We start from the raw sequence: 25,011 nt of genomic DNA on the forward strand, positions 1-25,011 counted from the left end.
AAGAGGCAGACAAACCGGGGGATCAACTGACATACTGAGTAGTTCGGGTTACCAGTACCTTCGTGCCCAGTCCGGAGCCACAAGGATAACTTAGGCCCGGTCGGCTTGATCTTCTTCAGCACTCTGGGCAGAAGTGGTATAGGCGGAAAGGCGTACAACAGACCGCAACTTCACTCGCGACGAAAAGCATCGCCGAGCGAGAGCCGCCTTGGAAATTCCAACGCGCAGAACTGATGACATTGCGCGTTCTCTTCGGTGGCGAATAGATCTAACTAAGGCTCTCCCCACTGCTGAAAGAGGCCTTGCGCCACGTCCGAGTTCAGACGCCATTCGTGATCCATCATGCACCGACGGCTGAGTTCGTCCGCCCTGGCGTTCAGAGAACCTGCCAGGTGTTGAACCACCAGGGTCACGCCCTGATGTTCCAGCCACTGCCAGAAGCGCAGAGCCTCCTGGCAAAGGGTCCATGACCCCACCCTGCCCTGTTTGTTGCAGTACCACATGGCGGTGGTGTTGTCCGTGAACACCTGCACTACACTCCCCCGGACAGAGGGGAGGAATGCCTTAAGTGCTAGACGAATCGCCCGCAGCTCCAAAAGGTTGATATGGAGCCGGGACTCCGCCGGAGACCATTGGCCTCTGATCTCCGCCTCTCCCATGTGGCCTCCCCAGCCCTGGATGGACGCGTCCGTTACAACTACGTGCTCCAGTTGAGGAAGGGAGAGGGATCTGCCGCTGACCCAATCGCGGTCCGTGAGCCACCACTGCAGCCGTCTCGCAGTGCCCTCCGAGATCAGGACATGGTCGGACAGGTTGCCCTGATGCTGGGCCCACTGAAACTTCAGGTCCCACTGCAGAGCCCGCATCCGCCACCTGGCGTGATGCACCAGAAGGATACAGGAGGCCATCAGCCCCAGAAGCCGCAGCGTCAACCTGACCAAGATCCGGGATAAAGGCTGAAAGAGTGGAATCAGAGCCTGAATATCCCGAACCCGCTGTTTGGGTGGATAAACCCGAAACTGCGCCGAGGCGAGAAGCGCTCCGATGAAGATGAGCTTCTGAGAGGGGCACAGGTGTGACTTTGGCACATTGATGGAGAACCCCAGCTGGTGCAGGAGGTCTGCCATCGTCTGGAGGTGGCTGACGACTGTCTGGGGCGAGCCCGCCTTCAACAACCAGTCGTCGAGGTAGGGGAAGACTGAAACCCCTAACCTGCGCAGATGAGCTGCGACCACCGCCATCACCTTTGTGAACACCCGTGGGGCACTGGTAAGGCCGAAGGGGACCACGGTAAACTGAAAGTGCTTGTGGTCAACCGTGAACCGCAGGTAGCGCCGGTGGGCCGGCAGGACGGGGATGTGGAAATAAGCGTCCTGCAAGTCCAACGCTACCATCCAGTCTCCTGGGTCCAGGGCAGCTAAAACCTGAGCCAGTGTCAGCATTTTGAACTTCTCCTTCCGGAGGAAGCCGTTGACGTTCCGTAGGTCCAAGATAGGGCGTAGGCCCCCTTTGCCCTTCTTGGGTACCAGAAAGTAGTGGGAGTAGCAACCACACCCTACTTCTGGCCCAGGAACGTGCTCGATGGCCCCCTTGGCCAAGAGGGCCGTAACTTCCTCCTGCAGAAGTCGCAAATGATCCCCCGACACGCGGTGGTATTGCGGTGGCATGGCTGGAGGGGTCGCCTCGAAGGGGAGGGAATAGCCCCTTCGGACGATTTGCAGCACCCACCTGTCCGATGTGACAGTGCACCAGTGGAAGAGGTGATGGCAAACCCTGCCCCTCACTGGCGTCACATGGGCCTGAAAGCACGGACTAGGAGGGTTTTGAGGCGGATGCTGCAGTGGAAGGTGTGGACTGACCTCGCCGTTGTCCCCGACCGCCGCCACAGCGGTTTCCACGGCTGCCATGCGTTGGATATTACCCTGCGGCGCGTGGCTGGCAGCACATGTGGGGGCGCCCCTTCCTTGGCCACGAAAGGAGCGAAAGGCACCCGATTGCTGGCGCGGGGCCGAGAGGCCCAAGGACCTGGCCATAGCCCTGGAGTCCTTAAAGCACTCAAGCGCATGGTCTGCCTTGTCGCCAAAAAGGCGACGGCCATCAAACGGCATGTCCATGAGGGTATTCTGGACATCAGCCGAGAAGTTGGCGGACCTCAACCAGGCGTGGCGACGAATCGCCCCCGTCGTTGCCATCGCTCTGCCCAGTGAGTCGGTGGTATCCAGCCCACACCGGATAGAATATCGTGCTGCAAGGGCCTGGCCGAGTTTAGCCCGTACCTCCAATGGGCATTCTGTCAGCACTTCCGCGACCGTGTCCCACAGAGAGTGGGTGTAGCGGCCCAAGAGGCAAGCGGTGTTGGAAGACCGCAGTCCCAGACTCAGGGATGAGAATATCTTTTTGCCATACTGCTCATACCTCTTAGATTCCCTGTCCGGCGGGGCCGACGGGAATGCGGTCTGGGAATTTGAGGCCTGGATGACCAGACTCTCGGGCGTGGGGTGGGTGGACAGGAAACATGGGTCGCCCGGGGCCGGGCGGTGGCGTCTGGCCACGTTCCTATCTACAGGCGAACCTGTAGCGGGCCTTGCCCAAGTGCCCAAAAGAACGTCGGACAAGGCCTCGTTAAACCGCAGCAGAGGCTCTGCCGAGCATGACTGCGGTTTAAGGATCTCAGTGAGGAGGTTAGCCCTCACGGTCGCGACGGGGAGCTCAAGGCCCAAGGCCTTGGCTGCCCGCGTCAACACCACACTGTAGGTTGCCCCCTCCTCCGTAGCCACGGTAGGAGGTCAGACAAAACCAGTGTCTGGCGAGGTGTCCAGACCACTGGCATCCCCAAGTCCACCTGTCCAGTCCTCCTGGGACTGACACTCACGTGTCAGAGGGTCCTCAGACCCCTCCCAATACTCCTCGTCACCCATCTCCTGAAGCTCAGAGTTGGAAACGGATGGGGCCGGTTCGTTGAAGTAGAACTCTCCAAACGGCGTAGAGAGCGGCGCCGGAACCGGATCGAGGAAGGCATCGGGGACGGCGCCGCCCGAAGACGGCGCCGGAGGCGACACCTGTGGGACCGGCGCCGGTGAGGTTGTCAGGTCAACCGGCAATGACCCGGATCCAGATGCGGATCCAGTGGGGCCCTGCGGCGCCGGGCTCGAAGGCACCGGCGACCCGCTTGGGCCCCCAGACGGGTCCGCTTGGCCCGAAGGCGCCGCGGAGCCCGCAGGAGGAGTGAGGACCTCATGGCGCTCGATATTCTCCGGCGTCGCGTGCTGCCCAGGGACCGGAGGGTATGGCGCAGGCCACGACGTCGCGCGAGCGATGACGTCTCTTCGACTTCTTGTGCTTACCTGACTACTTCGAACCTGAGGAGTGATGTCGACTCCCGGAGCTATGATGGCTCCGACCCCGCGACCGGTCGCTCGACCTCCGTCCGGACCGGGACCTCTCACGGCGCGGGCCCGACTGCCGGAGTTCGAGCCGCTTGCGGGACCGCCTAGCTTTCGAAGTCAGGGCCCGGCAGTCGGAGCAGGCCTTGTCGTCGTGGTCGACGCCGAGACAGTGTAGACACCGGCGGTGAGGGTCGGTAACCGACATCAGTCGGTCACAGTCCTCACAGGGTTTAAAACCTGGCATGCCTACCGGCACCGTTTGGAGTCGAAGACTCGAAAAGAATCAAAAAAGATCTCAAAAAGTTTAGTCAAAAAATGACTAAGGTACCACTTTTTCCGGATCTGCGCTTGCTGGCGCGGAAAAAAGAAGAACTAACGTCAGCACGCGGAGGCGGCGTCTAAGTACTCCGACGACGTCATCACGGCGCCCTTGACGCCTACCGACGCGCAAGGGTACTGCTACGTAAAAATTTCCGGATCCAGTCTGACGCCTGGGGATATTCTAAGGTAAGGAATCTAATACTAACCTGTTTCTTTCAGATATTAGATATCACAAGTGAACAGGGAAGCCATTTTAAGTGTTTGTGCTGGACACTGAATAGATAAGTAATCAGAATATCAAAGCAGGAGGCTTCAAAGGTCTCTACTGCCTTTGATATATGACCACAGCTTCCCCAAACAGGAAAATGCCAGCCCCCGCATTAGGCTCATTTGGCACCAGTATAGGCAAAAAATCAGATATTCAGGGAGGCGTAATGCACTACCAGGCCAGTCACACTCCTAATATGAGCAGTCTGATGTGCCCCTCTTTAGGAATGGCAGAATTAGGAACTCAGGTAACAGTATTATGCCCACTTCCCACAGGAAGTGGTCAAATAAGGGATATAGTGACCCCAAGGGTAAATAGCCAATTGGCTACCACTCTTCATTCCCCTTAACGCCTCTAACTCTAGTATTTAGGGGAGCCCCTGGCACCAGGAATGCAGATTCTGATGACCTAAGAAGGAGGACTTCGAAGAGCTACGAAGAGCGAGAATTGAGGAGCAGCAACTGACTTGGTGCCAACCCTTCCGGCATGCCTGTTGTCCCCAACAATTGCCCTGAAGACGACTTGTCCCGCAATAGCTCTGCCTCCAAAAGCTTGGGGACAGCCAGCACTTTAAGGAGCAATCAGCATCTCCGGTGGAATAGCGAACCATAAGGACTCCGGACCGCGAAAACCCGACACCGGAAAGCAACACCTGTGCACCCCCCCCCCCCCGCCCGAGTCAAAGTGTGCCAGCGAGGTCATGAGACCCACAAGAGTTGAACCCCACCTTGGGTTTGGGACTTCCAGTCTCCGCCTGCAGCCTCTTTGTGCAGGCCCCCTCAACAGCGGGTATCTCCTGCAGCATGGACCAGTCACCTAAAGACACCACTGCACCCTGGTTTCACAGCCCAAGGAGAAGGGGACCAATAGTTTCCCTACGTGCCCGAGCATCTCAAGGACCAAGGCATCCTTCATAGGCCTCAAAACACTTGTCAATATCCTCCCCCACAATAAAGTGAGGCACCAGGTCTTTGGCGGTGTGGATCCGCCTGTCCCCACTGGGGTATCGCTGCCACCACTACTGCTGGACTCTGAGGTTTGTTTGGCTTGATGTCCAGCTCTTTAAGGCTCACTTCATTAGTCAATATGAGTTTATTTTCAGACTCCACTTTCTCCTTCTCCAGGGCCAGCTTCCTTATCTTCCAGGGCCCCATCAGCCTCAGCCTCTTCCTTTGTAAAGGATCTCTGCCTCAGCTATCCTCCCCTTTCATTGTCAAATATAAGCATTGCCTACAGTTAGGTGATTTTAACATTCACATGTACAATCCTGCGACGCAGGCGGAATCTAGGCTGCGGCAGTCATTGGCCATTTTCAATCTACTCCTGTAGGTCTTTTTCCCCACCCATGATAAGAGACACATTCTGGACCAAATTTTCCAATGAACAGATTGGAACAGATCTGCAGCTTCTCCTAGTATGGTCTGACCATTATCTCTTGGGTTTTAGAGTGGACAAGGAATCTAATGACCCTCGCTCCTATGGGAACGTACGTCCTAATAGTTTTAGACCCTTCTACCTGAGAAGCTCTATCAGATGCACATAGGTCTCACCCGATTCCTCGGAGTGGCAATCTGGAGAACAATGTACTCGGTTTGGAGAATTGGCTCCAGCTTCGTACCGGGGAGCTCGCTCCGCCTACTGTGCGTGCAGCTAAATCCCCCCAAGCCTCAGCCCCATGGTTTACTGAAGCACTCAGAAAAGGGCAAGAGTGCCTGTAAACGATTGGAGAGAGTATGGTGCAAAAACTTCAACCCCGCAGATAAAATCATCAAAAAAAAAGTCCTCGAAGCCCATTACAATAAAATTCTTGAAGAAATGAAAATATTTGTCCGCACTAAGATTGATTCTGCGGGGACAAAAGAAAGGACATCTTTAATATAGTAAGAGAGTTCTCACCTCTGAGTGCGGTGGACAGCCAGTTCACTCCCACAGGGGAATGGACTAGCCACCTCGCCTCTTTTCTACGAAAAAATTACGACCATCCAAGAATCGTTTGAGACCCTCTCCCTGGTCAAGGGGACAAACGTAGGGTCTTCCACCGGTCCTCCTGTGGCTGGGCTATCTCGAACACAGTTACCTCCTGTTGGAAGCCGGCTATTTCTGGTAGGCTAAGGCTTATGCCAAAGCCAGGCAGAAACCACCAGTCCAGTCAGGGCAAGGAAGTCACACGCCAAGATAACCCCTGCTCGCCCTCTAGGTAGCATGGCGCGGGCAGTCTAGGCTAAACTCGGAGGCGATGTGTAAAGCATTTGCGTCAGCGCACAACAGCAACAACATACTAGGTACACCACAAAAGAGACTCCACACAAGGTTATATTAAAATAACTTTTGTATTGTCAAAAACATATCAGATAGAAATCACACATGTACATTGTGCCAACTGGCACGGCAATATTCACAAGGGATTATTTACAAGACAGGGCCACATGGGCCACTGTCTGAATCAACACTTTGCAGATATAGAAATACTTGTCAGAAATTAGAATAAAAGTATATAAACTTCACTGTAACACAAAGTAACAGTTATAGATCACATCCAGTAACTACTGGGAACAGGTAAGTACCACCTACGCAACCCTAAACTCCTTGGGAGACTGTCACGCAGGGGACCAGGACCTCACTAGGACCACCTGTACTAAAAGAACAACCCCCTAAGTATCACACAGCATTTAGGGGTCTAAGAAAAGAACACATTACCCATGATGCAATAACCTACATTCAGAGGAGTAATAAAGAGAAACACAGGATGCCTAAAGCATTCAGAGGTGTTAAGAATAAAGCACATGATGCCATAAAATACATTCAGGGGTGCAGCGCAAGAAGACACATGATGGCTAAACATTCAGAGGTGCAGCGCAGGAAAAGTAAGACACATGATGCATACACCTACACATTCAGAGGTGTCAAGAGTAAAGCAATAGCGCAAGAATCACATGATGTCTAAAAACATTCAGAGGTGTAAGATCAAGGTGCGTAATCATATTAAATGCATTACATTTCCTAGCACCACATCACAATGCGCCGAACTCACATTAGGCAGATACTATCACATGAGCCACTACCTGTGGCAGTCCCTAGGCTAACTGGCCTTGTTGGGGCTCAGACGCCCTGAGTCTCAGTGTCAGGGAGCGCTGCCATGCAGCGCCAGTCTCAAAGAATAAAAAGCCTAAACGTGGCAGCTGCCCACGAAGTGCTGGGCAACTGTGTACCAGAAGCTGTGGCAGGGCTCTCAGTAGCCCCTAGAACAAATCTGCGCCACCTGAGCCACACAGGCTCTAAGACAAACACTGTGCACGTTGGAGCCACACAGGCCCTGGCCAACACTGGTCAAACGTTGGAGCCACACTGGCTCTAAAGCAACATGCCCCCTGGAGCCTCCCTGGACACGAGCTTCTCCCAGGCAGGAGGGGACGGGCACCGACAATATGCCCCGACGCCCCTACTTATCTAACATGGCCCCCACGAGCCTCAACAGGCTCTACACACCGTTGGGGCGGCCCGCTGCCATCCGGGGCCGCCCTGAAGCAGTGCCTCTAAACCGGCACCAACACGAAGCAATGCGGGCCCTCAAGAGCCCCTCGCGACATGGCCCCCACGAGCCTCTCAGCTCTACATCACGTTGGGGCGGTCCACTGCCATACGGGGCCGCCCAATCTTCCGGCCCACAGCTGGCGCCTCGCATCGGCACCACCACAGCCTCGCGGAGCCCCCCCCGTGCACTCACCGGCTGTCATCGGCGGGGGCTCTTCTCGGCAGGCCGCCCTCTCATTCTCATCTTCTCCGGTCTCCCTCTCAATCACGGGAGACCGGCGACACCCTCCAGTTCACCAGCAGGGCTCTCCTCAAGACACGGGAGCCCTGCTTACACCGGCGCCGCCATGCTCCTCCATCGACTTGCTCAACTCCAGCAGGTCACGAGCGATGGGCCAATCCCATCGCGGCTCCTTCGGCGAGCCCCCAGTGACGCGTAGCTTCTTCGGCCAATCGGAGCGCGGCTCCTGCCGAGGGACGGCCAATCAGGTCGCGGCCCCTTCGTGGCTTCGTCCACGGCCGTGCACCGGCGAACGGCGGCTCCTGGACACCTTTAAGCCCCCGGGCAGCGGCAATCACGGCGTGGGCAGCCGAAGTTAAATAAAACTAAAAATAAGCGAGGTGGGCACTCGCCAGGGCGGGCAAGGCGCGCCTCAGCGCTATAATCAAAATAACGCGCTCTTCCAGGACTGCGAGCACCAAGGCGCCCCCAAGGCGCTAGATCACAAAGTCCCAAGGTCCTTCCAGCAATGCAGCTCCACCATGCTGCACAAAGGTCCCAGAGAGTCTCAGCGGGCTAAGCAAAGTCCCCCCATCAGCCCAGGCGAGGCAGAGGGTCCCCCAGGAGTCCAGGAAGGTCCATCAGGTGCCCAGGGCTGGGCAGAACCCAGGGATCTTCCCCAAGCCCAAGCAGCAGCAGCCCCTGGCAGATTCAAGTTGAAAACAAGAACCTTTTGGAAGGGGCAGAGCCCCTTCTTATACACAGAAAAAGCTTTGAAGCCCTTTGAAGTCGTTGTGTAAGCGAGCCCTAAGCTCTGGGAGTATCTGGTTTCCCTCGCCTGTCAGCCTCAGGTCAGAGGTGACAGGGGGCCATCGGGAGGGAGAGTCATCCAGGGTGGGCCGACAGACACAGCCTGGCACCACCAGAGCTCTTTCCACTCCCCCCTAACAGCAGATGGGGGGCCTTTCATCTACGGCTTGACTCAGACCCCCTCCTCCAGACAGTCCATCTACCAACAGGCCCAGGCATGCCTGGGCCAGGCCCATCAGCCAATCACGTGCTAGCAGACTCACTACACAATTATGCCAACTTCTAAAAGTGGCGCTTCTGGACTAGATACAGCCATGCCGCATACACCATTCTGCAGCATTCATTCTCACGAGTTCATACATATCAAACTCGCCCCTGCACTCCCCATGCATCAGGAATCTACCATGGGCATACATATTCCCCATTCATTCCTATGGGAGGGCAGGTCACTCGCCATCCATACACAGAAAGCACACGCACTTTACACTGTACCACAGTGAAAAAGTGCGCAAAGGCCTACAATCACCAATCCAGGTTCCAAAAACAGGCTAGGAAAAAGCAAAAAGTCACGGGGTAAACCTGCCCAAAGGACCGGGTCCAACACATCCCCCTTCCAGCCAAAACGCAGGGTAGACCAATCACTACACTGATGGTCTTCAATGCTTTGGGCGACAAAACCACGGAGACGGGCCTGCAGGGCAGGGCCACCTTACAGTTTTTCGCCACTCTGAACCCACAGGGATTTCCCTCACAAAAGCTCTCTGACACAACTAGGATACCCCACTGGTACACACTAGTCATCCACAGCCAGGACCAGGCCCTAGGCCACCCAATGGTCACAGGTCCTAACCAATCCACAGAGTGGGGGCAAAAGCCCCTGGCACACAATAGCCAATCTCCACTCTCTCTCTCAGGGTAGCTACACTACCACTGATCCTACACCCTAGGGACCACACCCTCAGGCTGACTAGAGGTCACAGCAAGAATGCCCGATCCGACCTCTACTCCACCAATGTTAGAACTGGGGGTCTCTAGTTGGCAGAGGTAAGTACCTTAGACCAAGTAGGGACCCTTGCTTCCAGTCAGGGTGAAGGAATAACCCTCACAGGGAAGCACTCACCAGAACACAACTCTCCTACCAGATCAGGACCTCACTCCGTCACTGGTCTACCACCTGGAAACGATTCCACTTCTGAGGTACAAAGCACACAGCACAGTCCCTCTTCAAGCAGGTGGGGGGGACACAGCACACAGCAAAGCCCCCTTTCCTCTACCTTAGTGGAAACAACAAACTGCAGGTGGGCCCCAGAACACACAGCAAGGGCCGCCTCCTCAGTCTCTTCAGTTGATCCACCTTAGTAGAGACTCCTCTTGACCTAGAAGTTTCTTAATCTCCCAACCTAGGATTTACACCCTTAAGTTGCACCGGGTCAGAAGTACACCGTCCTTCTGCACCCCCTTCCAGTTCCACTATCACAGGTACAGTATGTCTCAGGCTAGACAGAGCACACGCCAGCGGCGTAGCAGCGACACACTCTCCTCCCACCGGGGTCAGAAGTAAGGACACCCTCCCTCTGCACCCCCCTCCAGAGTTCTGCACCCTCCCACCTTGGAGCGGTACCCCTGGAAGCCAACAACCGGTCAGGACACTGACTACAGATGCCCTTCCTTCCAGGTCAGGCTGAACCTGAACCTGGCCTCCCCCCTCCTCGGGGAACAACCTCCAGAGGCCCCAAAAAAAAAAAATGGTCAAGCACTCTAGACGGTCAAATGCCCAGCGAACCAGGACTTCTGCACCCTCCACTTAGGAGCGGTACTGCCCAACACTAGGACCACCGGAGTTCTCGTTACAGAAACTCCCCGTCCTCTTGACACAGGAAGATCCTCCTCAAATGACTTATAAGTACAGCCTAGGCCCCTGACCTGGCGCTCCCTTAGGGAACCCTCCAGGCCCTGAGACAAGGTGTCGGGCTAACGTGGGACACACCGTCCCACACTCACTCCGCCTCCACTGAGACAGGACGTGAGCCCCTACACCCCTATCATCCTAATGGGACATAGCTGGGCTACACATGAACCTCTTCACCTACACAGGATCATCAGATACACAAGCCACTACTTTTAGAATCACTTTCTAATGTCTCTGCACGACATCCAGCACACCGCCAGACATCCACCTTCTTGTCCAATGCCTCTGCAGGACGTCCTGCACACCACCAGAGGTACACTTCACGTGCAAGCTCCTTAAAAAAACAACTCACATGAACTCCTCCAGTTCAAGACACCACTCATCCACACACTCCCCCTCCAGACTGGTGAGACAGTTCCTCACTGCCTCTGACTCTCAACCTGTCACTCTCTTACTGAGCACCAGGCACCATACTCTGGGAACTGGGAATGGGACTTCACGCACTGGACACATTTAAGCTGCCACCACTGGATCCTACCATACTGGGGAATCCAGACACACACACTACACTCAGGGAATAACCACCCTCCTGAGCAAGCAATTTCTCCTCCACCCTCCCTCTCTTCCATCTACCCACACAGGGACAGGAATAGGCTTGGACACTGGACCCAGCAAGGGATTCCTAACCTATGGGAACCTCCCCTATCTACTGGCGTCCCGCCCTGTCATTTTCTCTCATCTGCCACTTAACATAAAGCGCAGGAACACCATCTGAAAATGACACTTTTGAGGAAAAACAAAATCAGAAACAATAATCCCAAATATGTGACTATCTGAAAAACGCAGAGTTTTTGTAATGTAGCCAGTTGTCGCTATGGCACTGGGCAAACGCAAGTCCAAATCCCACCGCTGCCACCAATGTTGGAAGCCGGCTATTTCTGCCTGGCTTTGGCATAAGCCTTAGCCTACCAGAAATAGCCGGCTTCCAACACCTCCAATTCCCCTGGAGAAATCCCTGGAGATAATGAAAGCGGTTAAGTCAGGCACCCCCACCGATATATGCCGAGCCGGAGTATTGTCATCTGTAGCAGGGATCATAAACCCTGCAGTCAATTCGATCCTCAATTCCTCGCTGGAAAAGAAGCAGGTGCCTGGCAGTTGAAAGAAACCTTCAGCAGACGAGACCCCTTGGTGGCTTCAAATTACAGGCCAATGTCATTACTCCCGTTTTTCTCAAGGGTCCTGGAGAAATATCTGAACCTAGTTACAACAGGATTTGTGGAAGTTAACCGAGTGCTCCACGATAGCCAGTCTGGGTTTAGAGCAAACTTCAGCAACAGCCCTGCTGGAGGTCTCTGAGGTAATAAAAGAGACACTAGATAAAGGAGGCAAAACTGTGTTGATCCTTCTCGACCTTTTTGCGGCTTTTGATACCGTGCCCAATGACCGCCTCCAGCAGAGACTTCGGGAGAGTGGCCTTGGCAGCACGGTACTTAAGTGGTTTCCCTCCTTCCTGGAGGATTGACAGCAAACTATTTGGTCTCCTCCCGTATTTGCCCCCCTTCCTCCTATGAAGGTCGGAGTTCCACAGGGCTCGATTTTGAGCCCAACACTTTTTAATTTGTATATGGCCCCTTTGGCCGACCAAATAGCTGAATTACATGGCGCAACAATAATTTCATACGCAGATGATACCCAACTGCTGTTTACATGAAGCTCAAGTTACTTACCTTCGGTAATGATATATCTGTAAGAAACAGTAGTTAGTGTTAAGATTCCTTACCTTAGAATAACCCCAGGCGTCAGACTGGATCCGGAAAGTTTAGCGTAGCAGTACCCCTGCGTGTCGGTAGGCGTCGTCTGCGGCTCCGCATCCATCGTCGGCGTCGTGGTGGTCGCTGGGATGATGTCGGAGTACTTAGACGCCGCCCTCGCACGCGGACGTCCATTCTTGTACATAGCTTTCTGCGCCAGGAACGCTGAGCCATACCAGAGACTGACACTGGTGCCATAAAACTAGGGCTCTTAAAGGGAAATACCTTAACCCTTGATATCGGCCCGCAGAAAGGGGAGGATGGGTGGGGCGGAAAGGAATCTAACACCAACTACTGTTTCTTACAGATATATCATTGCAGAAGGTAAGTAACTTGTGCATCTGAAAGAAACAGGTTAGTGTTAAGATTCCTTACCTTAGAATAGATACCCCAGCAATACCAACTCCATGGTGGGTCTGCGGAGCAAGATCACACCAGAAAGTCCTGGAGAACGGAACAGCCGAAAAATCCATCTCTCCGAACTTGGCTGTCCAGGCATTAGTGTCTAGCAAACGTGTGCAGCGAGGCCCAGGTAGCTGCCTGACATAAGTCCTGCAAGGGGACTCCCAGACCCAGGGCAGTAGTAGCCGCCGTGGCCCGAGTGGAATGGGCCCTCAACCCAACAGGGGGCTCCTTTTTAGCCAAGGAGTAACAGACCTTGATGCACAACACGACCCACCGAGAGATTTGTGCACCGCCCGTCCCTTCTTCGCGCCCACGTAACCAACAAAAAGCTGGTCGTCCACCCGGAACTGGCGTGTGCGATCAAGGTAGAAGGAGAGCGCACGTTTTGGGTCCAGGTGGTGGAGCCTCTATTCCTCCTTGTAAGGATGCGGAAAGAAGGTGGGCAAGGTGATGGACTGCCCGATATGAAAGGCTGTAACCACCTTGGGCAGGAAAGAAGGACGTGTTTTCAACACAACTTTGTACGGATGGACGGGACGGAAAGGAGACTTAGAAAAAAGAGCCTGGAGCTCAATCACTCTCCTGGCAGAGGTGATGGCAACCAGGAATGCAGTCTTAAGAGTAAGAAGGCGAAGAGGGCAATTGTGAAGTGGCTCGAAAGGAGCGCACACATCAGAAATGTAAGAACAAGGTTCAAGTCCCACTGAGGCATCACGAAAGGAACAGGAGGGAACATGTGCGTGATGCCCTTCAAGAATCTGTTAACAATAAGGGACTTGAAAAGAGAAGGGTGATCAAAAAAGCCTCAAGAAGGCAGAAATGGCAGAGAGGTAGCCCTTAAGAGTGCCGAGAGAAGAACCCTGCTGGGCAAGAGAAAGAAGGTAGAGGTGAACCTCTGAAAGGGGGGCAGAGAGAGCATCCACAGCCTTTGCTGTGCACCATGCCACAAATTTGTTCCACCTGCAGGCGTATACCGATTTTGTGGAGGGACGCCTGGCTGCCAGAATCACATCACATACTTCAGGAGGCAAGTCAAATGGCCTCAACTGTCGCCGCTCAATCTCCATGCATGGAGGTGGAGGCTGGGCAGGTTCGGGTGGAGGACCGTCCCCTCCTGCTGCGAGTCCTGAAGAGGCAGACGAATCGGAGGATCGACTGACATGCTGAGTAGCTCGGATACCAGTATCTTCGTGCCTAGTCCGAAGCCACAAGGATGACTTGGGCCCGGCCATGCCTGATCTTCGTCAGCACTCTGGGCAGAAGTGGTATAGGCAAAAAGGCATACAACAGACCGCAGCTCCACTCGCGACGAAAAGCGTCTCCAAGCAAGTGCCGCCTTGGAAATTCTAAAGCGCAGAACTGATGACATTGCGCGTTCTCTTCGGTGGCGAATAGATCTAACCAAGGCTCTCCCCACTGCCGAAAGAGGCCCTGCGCCACGTCCGAGTTCTGACGCCATTCGTGATCAATCATGCACCGGCGGCGGAGTTCGTCCGCCCTGGCATTCAGGGAACCTGCCAGGTGTTAAACCACCAGGGTGACGCCCTGGTGTTCCAGCCATGTCCAGAGGCGCAGAGCCTCTTGACAAACGGTCCACGACCCCACCCCGCCCTGTTTGTTGCAGTACAACAGGGCGGTGGTGTTGTCTGTGAACACCTGCACTACACTTTCCCGGACAGAGGGAAGGAATGCTTTCAGTGCAAGCTGGATCGCCCGCAGCTCCAGAAGGTTGATGTGGAGCCGGGACTCCGTCGGAGACCAGAGGCCTCTGATCTCCCTCTCTCCCATGTGCCCCCCCCCCATCCGAAGAGGGACGCATCTGTCACTACTACGTGCTCCTGTTGGGAAAGGGAGAGAGATCTGCCGCGGACCCAATCGCAGTTCGTGAGCTACCAGTGCAACTGTTTCGCAGTGCCCTCCGTGATTCGGACATGGTCGGACAGGTTGCCCTAATGCTGTGCCCACTGAAACTTCAGGTCCCACTGCAGAGCCCGCATCCGCCACCAGGCGTGATGCACCAGAAGGATGCAGGAGGCCCTCAGCCCCAGGAGCCGCAGCGTCAACCTGACCGAGACTCGGGATAAAGGCTGAAAGACTGGAATCAGAGCCTGAATATCCCGAACCCGCTGTTCGGGAGGATAAACCCGAAACTGTGCCGAGTCTAGAACCGCTCCGATGAAGAGGAGCATCTGAGAGGGACACAGGTGTGACTTCGGCACGTTGATGTAGAACCCCAGCGAGTGCAGGAGGTCGGCCGTAGTCTGGAGGTGGGAGACGACTGTTTGGGGCGAGCCCGCCTTCAACAACAAATCGTCGAGAAAGGGGAACACTGAAACCCCTAACCTGCGCAGATGAGCTGCGACCACTGCCATCACTTTCGTGAACACCCGTGGGGCGCTGGTAAGGCAGAAGGGGAGCACCGTAAACTGAAAGTGCTCGTGGCCTACTGTGAACTGCAGGTATCGCCGGTGGACCAGCAGAACGGGGATGTGGAAATACGCATCCTGCAAAGTCCAACGCTACCATCCAGTCTTCTGGGTCCAGGGCAGCTAGGACCTGAACCAAAGTCAGCATCTTGAACTTCTCCTTCCAGAGGAAGCTGTTGACGCTCCTTAGATCCAAGATAGGGCGTAGGCCCCCCTTTGCCCTTCTTGGGTACCAGAAAGTAGTGGGAATAGCAACCACGTCCTACTTCTGGCCCAGGAACGCGCTCGACGGCCCCCTTGGCCAAGAGGGCCGTAACTTCCTCCTGCAGAAGGATGGAGTCGGATCGTCAGTGAAAGGCTCACCTATCGGCGTCGAAGACGGCGCCGGTCCGATGCCGGATCCGGACCGGGATGGGGATCGGGGACGACGACAGCCCCGGGGGCGACATCCTTGGTGACGACACTGGCGGAGGGGTCGTAAGGTCGACCGGCGTCGACATGGATCCAGGCCTGGATGCTGAGGAGTCCTGAGGAGTCCTGCGGCGTCGGGACCGAAGTAGTCGACGGTGCCGGGGCCGGAGCCACTGGCCCGCTCAGGCTCCCAGACGGGTCCGCAGGGCCCGAAAGCACCTCGACCGGGCCCGACGGAGGGAAGCGCGACCTCATGGCCGTGAGGAAGGCGCTGATCTCCTCCGGCATCACGTTCAGCCCAGGGACCGGCGGGTGTAGAGCTGGACGTGGCGCAAGCGTCAGGAGTCAGAAGAGCGATGTCGCTTCTTCGACTTCTTGTGCCTCGACTTACCCGAGGACTTTGAACCAGACGAGTGATGTCGACTCGCCGAGCTGTGATGACTGTGGCCTGCGACCGGTCCATCGACCTCCGCCTGGACCGGGACCTCAAGCGGCGCGGGGCCGACTGCCGGATCTTGAGTCGCTTTCGGACTGCTCCAGCCTCGCTTTCGACGTCAGGGCCTGGCAATCGGGGCACGACTTATCATGGTCGGCCCGAGGCAAAAGAACTGATGTCGGTGCGCAAGGGCGGCGTCTAGGTAGTCCGACGACATCATCCCAGCGACCACGACGCCTACCGATGCGCAGGGGTACTGCTACGCAAAAAATTCCAGATCCAGTCTGACGCCTGGGGATATTCTAAGGTAAGGAATCTAACATTAACCTGTTTCTTTAAGATATAAGGGTACTGATTTCAGGGGTGCGGAGAGCAATTAATGTCTGATAGAAGTGTTTGCCTGGCAAAGAGGTAACCAACTAAAGTGCAATCCGGAGAAATCACAGATCATCTTCTTCGGGTCCTCCGCCAGTGACATCTGGTGTCAATGGTGGCCTTCAGACATGTCTCCACCTGCTACCTCAATTAGGAACTTGGGGATCAAGTTAGACGACAACTTAAAGCCCAGATTCAAACAGCAGTGTGGACATTTTTTGGCCTATCAAAAATGCTTAAAAACGTTCTCCCGTTACTACCAGTCGATCACAGAAAAACTGTTGTCCAGGTTCTTGCAGTCTCAAGACTGGACTACGTTAACATTCTATATTTGGGCTCCCAGAATACCTATTGAACCGGCTGCAAGTGGCTCAGAATGCAGCAGCCTGGGCGATTCTTTTGCTAAGTCCTAGAGCACGGATCACCGCCCACATGAAAGACTTGCACTGGTTGCCGATTCAAAAGAGAATCCGGTTTAAAGCATTGGTATTGGCATTTAAGGCCTTACATGACAACGGCGCCTCCTACATTAGAAAGAGTCAAGCATTACATCCCGAACAGAACTCGGAGATCGTCTTCACTGCTGCAGGCGATTATTCCCAAGTTTTCCCTGGCCCGCAAGGGCAGCCGTTACTTTCAAGTTCAGGCCTCCCATTTGGGGAATCGCCCGCCATTGTCACTCAGACAGGAGAAAGAGCTACTCATCTTTCGGAAGAGGCTAAAAACCTTGTTATTTCAACAATAGCCGATAGCCTTCTCATTACTAGTGTAATTCAGCACTCTGTCATGAAGTCGTGCAGCGCCGGGACACTCTTCCGAGTAGCCAGGCGCACTTTATAAATGCCAATTTACATTACATATTAAAAAGGAAGGGTTGGGCCTGGCAAAAGGTTTATTTTGCCAGGACAAATTAGCAACTTAAAACTGCATTACAGACTGTAGCGGCAGGCCTGAGGCATTTGAAAAGGCTATTTTTAGTGGGTGGCATAAGGAGTGCTGCTGCCACCAGTAGCATTTAATTTTCAGGCCTTTGGTACCGGTGGTACCATATACGAGGGACTTAAAAGTTAATTAAATGTACCAAGCAGGTGTAAACCAATTATACAATGTTTTAGAGGGAGAACACAAGCACTTTATCTCTGGTTAGCAGTGGGAAAGTGCACAGAGTGCTGAAGGCCAACATAAACAAGTTCAGAAAACAGGAGGGGTGGAGGTAAAAAGCTTAGGAGTGACTCTGTAGAGGAGGCCAAGTCCATCAACCTCATTGAGGAATGTGTGCACAAGGTTACATTACCCACCATGTTCTGTAGCTGGTGGGTTCAGACTAACTCCCTGGAGGCTTCTTGCTACTACCAAAGCCAGATGAAGAAGATTTGAAGGCAGATGCCTGCATTTTTAGGTTCTAAACTGGAAGCAGCTTTTGCTGCACATCTCACTCTCTATACTTCGACTTCCATTCTGGTTAAGAATCCTCTGATTCCACACTGGCTGATGAATGACTTGTGCATGTACATTAAGGCCATATCATCATCTCAGGGCACAATATTCTACCAATGTTATACCAATAACTGGTTGGAGAATACAAGTGAAAACCCATACCCAGGTTCAAATTATTTTATAACCTCTTCACCTCAGGGTGCTGTGGAGTAGGCTGACTCAGCAGTGCATAACTGCCTACATAATACGTCTGTGTGCGTCCACTTCCCTGGTTTAAGCTCACCCTCTGGTATAAGGCCAGACACAATCCTCTCCCACCAACACTTTATCAACCCACCCAAGATGTGCAGGCTGAGACTCAGCCTACATGGGGACAAAGCTACAACACACGTCATCAGCAAATTTAAGGGCACTGGCTCAGATCACGTACGTAATGTCACCTTTAGACTACTCAGTGAATCTTTTCAATTAAAAACAGGAATGCACAAATTAATTTTGTGAATTAGCATTGTCGAACAACATCGCTTGTTACATTATCGCCAAGCTGGGTTTAGGGCTCATAACAGCACCAAGTTAGTTATGCTTTCAGTCTGGGATGATATGCGACTCGCAGCCGACAAGAAGACCCCCTCAGCATTAATCCTACTTGACCTCTCTGCCGCCTCTGATACGGTGAACCATGAGCAGCTACTTGCTCGCATGCGGCAGCTGGGAGTAACTGGGACGGTCCTCCAGTGGTTCACTTCATTTTTGGAGGATCAATGTCAGAAGGTCCAATTAGGAGACCATATGTCCAGGCAGGGTGTTCTTCGCTGGGGGTCCCACAGGGATCTGCACTGACCCCCCTGCTCTTTAATATTTACCTTCAACCCTTGATTGAGGCTCTGGCAAAAGCAGATTGCCAGGTGTTTAACTATGCGGACGATACTCAGTTAATAGTGCGCATTGATAACTACCTTCACTCACTGTGGAACGTTCAGAAAATTCTTCGGTACACCATGAATTGGATGACTTCTAATTCTCTGAAGGTGAACCCAGACAAAACCGAAGTCTTGGTACTTTCCCCAGGCTCTTCCCCTTGGTCTAGCCTCTTTTGGACCCAAGAGCTGGGCACTACTCCAACGCCGGTGCCAGCCTTGAAGAGTTTGGGCATTAGGCTGGACACCAGACTGACCTTAAAGACCCAGGTGTCTGCTGTTGTGGGAAGTTGCATCGGATTGATGCGCCAACTTCGGAAACTATCGATCTTGTTGTCACCCGCTACCATGCAGGCAGCGGGGACTGCATTAATTCTATCTCGCCTAGATTATGGCAATGCAGTCTATATCGGCCTTCCTGATATTCTCTAGAGGAAACTCCAAGTGGTCATGAACGACACAGCAAGGCTGATATATAAACTACCTCGTAGAGCGCATGCTACACCCTTGTTGCATCAACTGCACTGGTTACCTATCAAACAAAGGGTAAGCTTCAAGGGCTTGTGCACTGCACATAAATCCCTGTTTGGTGAAGCACCAAAATATATCAAAGACCGCTTGAAGCCCTACGAACCGGGAGGCCACCTTTGCTCATCACAGGCTAGCCTCCTTGTCTGCTCTCGCTTCAACAGGGCCACATATGGAGGCCAGGCCTTTACGGTCTCCATCTCCCAGATTTGGAACAAGCTACCGGAGGGCATGCGCAAGGAAGCCAGATTGCTCCAGTTTCGGAGAAGACTCAAGACGATGCTGTTCACAGAGGCATTTGACAAGGCCTACACTGATCTATGCTAGGCTCGGTGCCGCAAAAGAACTTTGGACTGTTTGATCTATGACGCAGCGCTTAGAGACCTCTGGTGATTAGCGCTTTATAAATGCAACTTAACATTGACCTAACTACTCAGTCAATCTTTTCAATTTAAAAACAGGAATGCACAAATTGATATTGTGAATTAGCATTGTTTGCAATACTTAAAAAAAAGATCTATATTATATTCCCGCTGAATATGTACAACCTACTTCATTTAATTAAGCTTCATAGCAATTAATAGCAACTAATATACAAAGTATACATACAGTCCTGAACCAATAGATGACAATCTCTCCTCACGGATCTTACTTACCTGTACAAAAGCAATGCCGAGCCCTACTGCCCCTATGATCTTTAAGTGGGCTTGGATGAAGTTTTCCAGCTTGGCGATACAGCCGCCCTGTGGAGAGAAAAAACACTGTTGTAATTGTGGATCTCAGATTCTTCTGCTGAAAGTCAAGGAAACCTGATCAACTGAGCGTGTAAAGGAAGAACGCTGTGGAAGTTATACATTTGACACAAGAAGCCTGATAGAGAGAATATATCCCCCACCCCGCCACGGACCTCTCGCCTAAGGGAATATGGTTGTGGGGAATTGTGGAGTTCAGTAGGAGGGTGCATGGGAGTGCGTCTCCCACCAGACCGATCCCAAGATGCAGCATCACCTTGTGGAGTGCTGCTAGGTGGCATTTTGCCATGTGGCTCAGTAATACCACTACGCCCAACTCATTTACCTGCTGATTCTGTCTTTTGGATTGAGGTGGCAGAGCATGTGACAAGATAAAACAATGCGGCCAGCGACTAGGAGGACCTTCAGCGAATCGAGCAACTTTTAAAGACGTGGAGTGCAGCAGGTAGAGAATCGTCTACACATGTTTCCCCATAATTTCTACCCCACCTACACCAGTTTAATTCTCGTATAAGATTAAAAATGCATATAGCATGGTGGAGGCATGGTGAATTTTTGGGAGTAACTGCAAAGTTATCACTTTGTAGGTGACCCACTGATTTTTACTTTGCTGGGGAATGGCCAATATTCCTTCTAATGGTGAAACAACTGGACATGTAAAACTGGCTTCCCAAATCAACTAACCGGTCTGCCTGAATATTTCCATACATATGCAAGCTTGGCTTATGCACGTAAAATGTTTAGGAGGTCAGACCCTGGTCTGAACTGTCTTCCAGAAATGGCTCCATTGATAAAACTATCCATATCATTTCACTAGTGGCTTCTCCTTCATATAACATACAAAACGTTAGGTAAAACATCAACTTCTCTGAGGCTATTATTTCACAAAGCTCTTTGGGATGTGGGCACGTTCATCATAGCACTTGCTGGTAAATATTTCTGGCAAATGCATAAATGAGACCAGCAGTAAATTGCTGTGCACAGAACAAGAGATCGTTAGGAAAGGAAAGGAAAGCAGACAAAGACAAAATCAGAAGTAACAAAAACAGGAGTGATATTTACCTCTGTTTTGTAGATGTTCGAAGGATGGTCTCTCACCCCACACCGTGGGGTCAGCGTCTTGCAACAGCTGTCGGGCACAAAGCGGTTTTCTGCATCTGGCGATTTGATCCAATCACTGCCACTCCAGTCAGAAGAATTGCCACTACCACAGCACTTAAACTAAGCACACATGAAAAATCAGGCTGTTATTGAGATCACCAAAATCAGGAGGCACAAAATTCAAACTGCGAATGTCAACACAAATTTCAGGAAGTTGGCGCACTACAGATACATCTAGTTTAACATCTTATCCATCTCAAAAAATGAAGGCCTCTGATGTCCCTTGATCACAAAGGACTTCAAATAGACACAAAGCCAAACATTTTTGGCTTGTTCTGGACCACAAATCCCTGCCTGCCCTTGCTACACATAGCCCCTTCCTCACAATATTCTACCCTTAACTGGCCATTCAAGATTCTCGCTAGTTCCAATCACAGAAAGAACTGACCTTTTAAGCAAAGAAAATAATTTTTCTTTTCAGATGTGCAGGCTTAAGGGAACAAAGTAAAGTAATCTGCTAATGTGCTAGATGCAGCAAAGATGGGTGGCACAGGAGTGACAGGGGCATGCTTGGACACTCGGGATCACACCACAGAGAAATCAAGCAAACAGCCTGATCAGCATCTGAATAATAAGGCCTAGTCATTAAGAAGTAGTATATACGTTTGGTAGTTGGGGCACATATTCGATGCCTCTTGCTAGCGCTTTCTTTGGCAAGTGTGGATAGCAGTTTCAAACATACATTGTCCTCTCCAGAGTGGCCCCTACCTCTTGTTGCAGTTTGTCAACAGCATTGGTAACCTTTTCCTGCCCACTCTGCTGGTACTTCATGGTCATGGTGTCCTTCAGATTTTGTTTGAGCTCCGTGCTCAGCTGTAAAGGCAATCAGACAATGAGGGAGTGACCAGTCAGAGATGTTCAACAACACTGAGTTTTGTCAGGCCCAATACATATAACGTAACCAGAAGACATTAGTAGTAAAGGTTTGATCAGGGGACACCCCCAGGGCTATCTTCACAATTACCATCTCCCTGGATCAGCACAGTCCCAAAACATAATTGTACGTGTCTGTAGTCTTCCTAATTGTTACTGCAACTCCTACCCCTTGGAAGAAGAAGGCAGGCAAAAGCAAGCAATCACATGCAGAGATGTGCAGGCACTGGCAAAGAGAGAGACACACAGATGCCAACAGAGACATTCATGCAGAGCTACCGACAGAGAGGCATAGCTCAAAGCAGAGACATAGAACCAATACCAGAAATATACAGCAGAAGAGGAGAGACACCAATATACAGGCAGAACATTCCACAGAAGAAGACACACCACTAGAACAGATAAGGAGCACCCAAAAACCAATAAGACACATCCCTATAACTAAGACAAGCCAGAAACCACAAAGCAGAGAAACTGTTCATATATGCAGGTTTCTGATGGTTCACAAATTGTCTTACAGAACCTCAGACATAGTAGGCTATTTCCCAGAAAGCTTTGCGGCTTCGACAAAGGTTTGCTCCTTTAATCATGAAAAAGAAGGATGAGTTGCCGCATGCATTCCCCATGCTTGCCTCCTCAGACTAACTGTATATCGAAGGCTGAACATGGTAGCTCATATACAGCCATGTATGGCAGCTACCATGACACTGCCAAGCCAAAGGACCGGTTTAAATGACCCAACACCAACCATGCAAAACAAGTCGAAGTGGAAGATGGAGGCGGTAGTAGAGGAGAGATCCTGAAACACTAAATGCATTCACTTCTTATGAAAATGACTCTTCTTCTCTCAGTAACAGCCAAAGCACAGCAAATCAGAAGAGATGCATTGTTACCTGTGCACAAACTGGGGAGCACTGCAGCATTAAAATAGAGACAGCAAAGTACCCTGGATTATGCATAAAGCCACACTGAGCAAAGATACGAACCACAGCAAGAGAGAGCGGTAATGCTAGGAAAGTGGAATCATCAGATTTTAGTGCAACTGGAGAGGAGGCATAAACTGTAGCCTAAGTTCCTGTGAAATCAGTTGAGAGCACATACAGTCTGAATACATGCAAAGGGGATTAGAAACAGCCTCAACAGATGCTTGAGCATGATTAACTAGTTTAGTTTCTCTGTTTCGAATGGCCAATTTAGAATCCTTGAAAGATGTCAAAGTCCATTTTTCTAACTTCTGAGTCATCCCTCTAGACACTTATGGTGTTACTCAATCTACATTACTTACAGTATCCTCGTTACTAGAGACTTCATGAGGCCATACTCTGCAAAATGATGAAACCCTTGAAACAGATGGCACAATGGCCATTCCACTAGCTCCCAGGTGGACCTTATCTGCTGATAATAGATCCAGTCCAGTATGGGGAACAGATTCTCCAGCAGCACCCCACCCCGCCTTCAGAATTACAATTCAAGAGCCTGGTTCAACACACTTCAGAACTAGACAGAGCACATGTGAAGGCTCTATAAACTGCAGTATGCTTATGTAGGGAGTGTCCTCCCAATTACTCTGCTTTTAAAATACTCAAATTTAATAATTCAGTCAGTTTTTACAGGCAAATTATGTAAATATTAACTAAGGAACTTAAAGGTTTTTTTTACAAGTGACTTGTTTTTGAGATATGTATACACCTCGGCATGGGTTTCGCGACAAAATTTCATGGTTATACACATTTTATTAAATGGGATTTTAAAAACGTCCTCAGGCTTTCTAAGGTTCTTACAAATGAGCAATACATGACAAAATACCTCTTGAATGGATTCCTTCGCTTTCTTTTAGAAAGCCTTAACCAACAATTTATTATCGAATGAGTCAGAAGTCGAAGCCCACTGCCTGAATTCCCGTCTTCCCTTCCACAGGGAGGATCATTGTGAAATGCTATGCAAGTCCTTTATTTCCAAATGCATCCTTTTCATGCACTGTGTGAAATGGATCATAGATTTTATCGGACCAGTGGAAGTAACATACCAATTTTACAGATAGATGTATAAGCTTTCAGGCCACTATAGGAGTCTTTCGTGGATATGAACAGAACCACTTTCCTTTCTGCTGGAATCCCAACAAGAACTGCTTTACAGTGATTTCACCATTAGCCAACAGCTACCCTAAGCCTATTTTAAAGCAAACCCGGAGTATCTTCAAATCAGAATGGGGGGTTTCAGATGTTCAGATATTCTTCTCCTGAGTACCCTGAGCAAAGTCAAATAGACACATTCCCTTCAGTGAACAATTTTGTGGAAAATCCAGCAGTACTGACAGATGCCACATAAACAGCTCCACTGTTTGTAAAATAGATATTTTGGAAAAACAAAAAAATAGATCTCCATTCCTGCAGTTGCAACCAGTGACCTACTGGAGCAGAAGTAAACAAAAAAAATTGGCAGTTGTTCTTTATAACTTCTGCAAGGTCTCTAGAAAAGCACCTTGGCAACAGCAGTGGCACATGGATGAGATTTTAAAATAGGAAGAGTTCTATATCATTGCACCGTCTCCAAACTACAGTTTGGAATAATAGGGAGGTGTGTCCAAGTGCTGCATGTCATTATGACACTTAGAAGTGGCAAAGAACCTAGGACCCAATGTACAAATGGCAGATTACTGTTGGTTTTTGCCCACAACTAGTTTGCAATCTGCCCTTCATTTTCCAATGTGACCGGAAACGCAATAGGCCATACCTGTAAGTTGTCTTAGAGAACCCACTATATTTTCCACCAAAAACGTTTTCAATACAGGGGTACCATTTTTATATTAAGAATACTCTGCTAAACATTCTGTTCACTTCATGTGAAACAATTTCAGCAAATCTTTTGCTTCCAGTGTGGGCAGCGAGGACTAAATCAGTAAGGGCCCGATGTAGGTAAATGGCATTTACCGATTCGTAAATACCGAATCGGTATTTACCGATTCGGTAATTGCCATCGATTCCTATGGGCCATGAGGCCCATAGGAACCAATGTCAATTACCGAATCGGT

At 51.3% G+C, this 25,011-nt stretch overlaps 1 protein-coding gene across 2 annotated transcripts in view; it reads right to left on the reverse strand.

The window, feature by feature from the left end:
* CD151 (CD151 molecule (Raph blood group)) overlaps positions 1-25,011 on the reverse strand; it is a 160,019-nt gene that overhangs the window by 15,595 nt on the left and 119,413 nt on the right. For both annotated transcript variants that reach the window (XM_078682794.1, XM_078682795.1), the window contains exons 6-8: positions 21,816-21,920; positions 21,009-21,167; positions 19,851-19,937 (exon numbers count right to left, since the gene is read on the reverse strand). In XM_078682794.1, coding sequence (XP_078538920.1) covers positions 19,851-19,937; positions 21,009-21,167; positions 21,816-21,920 — 351 coding nt within the window. The remainder of the gene's footprint in view (positions 1-19,850; positions 19,938-21,008; positions 21,168-21,815; positions 21,921-25,011) is intronic.

The sequence above is a fragment of the Lissotriton helveticus genome, chromosome 3_1, assembly GCF_964261635.1.
Source record: "Lissotriton helveticus chromosome 3_1, aLisHel1.1, whole genome shotgun sequence".
Taxonomy (NCBI): domain Eukaryota; kingdom Metazoa; phylum Chordata; class Amphibia; order Caudata; family Salamandridae; genus Lissotriton; species Lissotriton helveticus.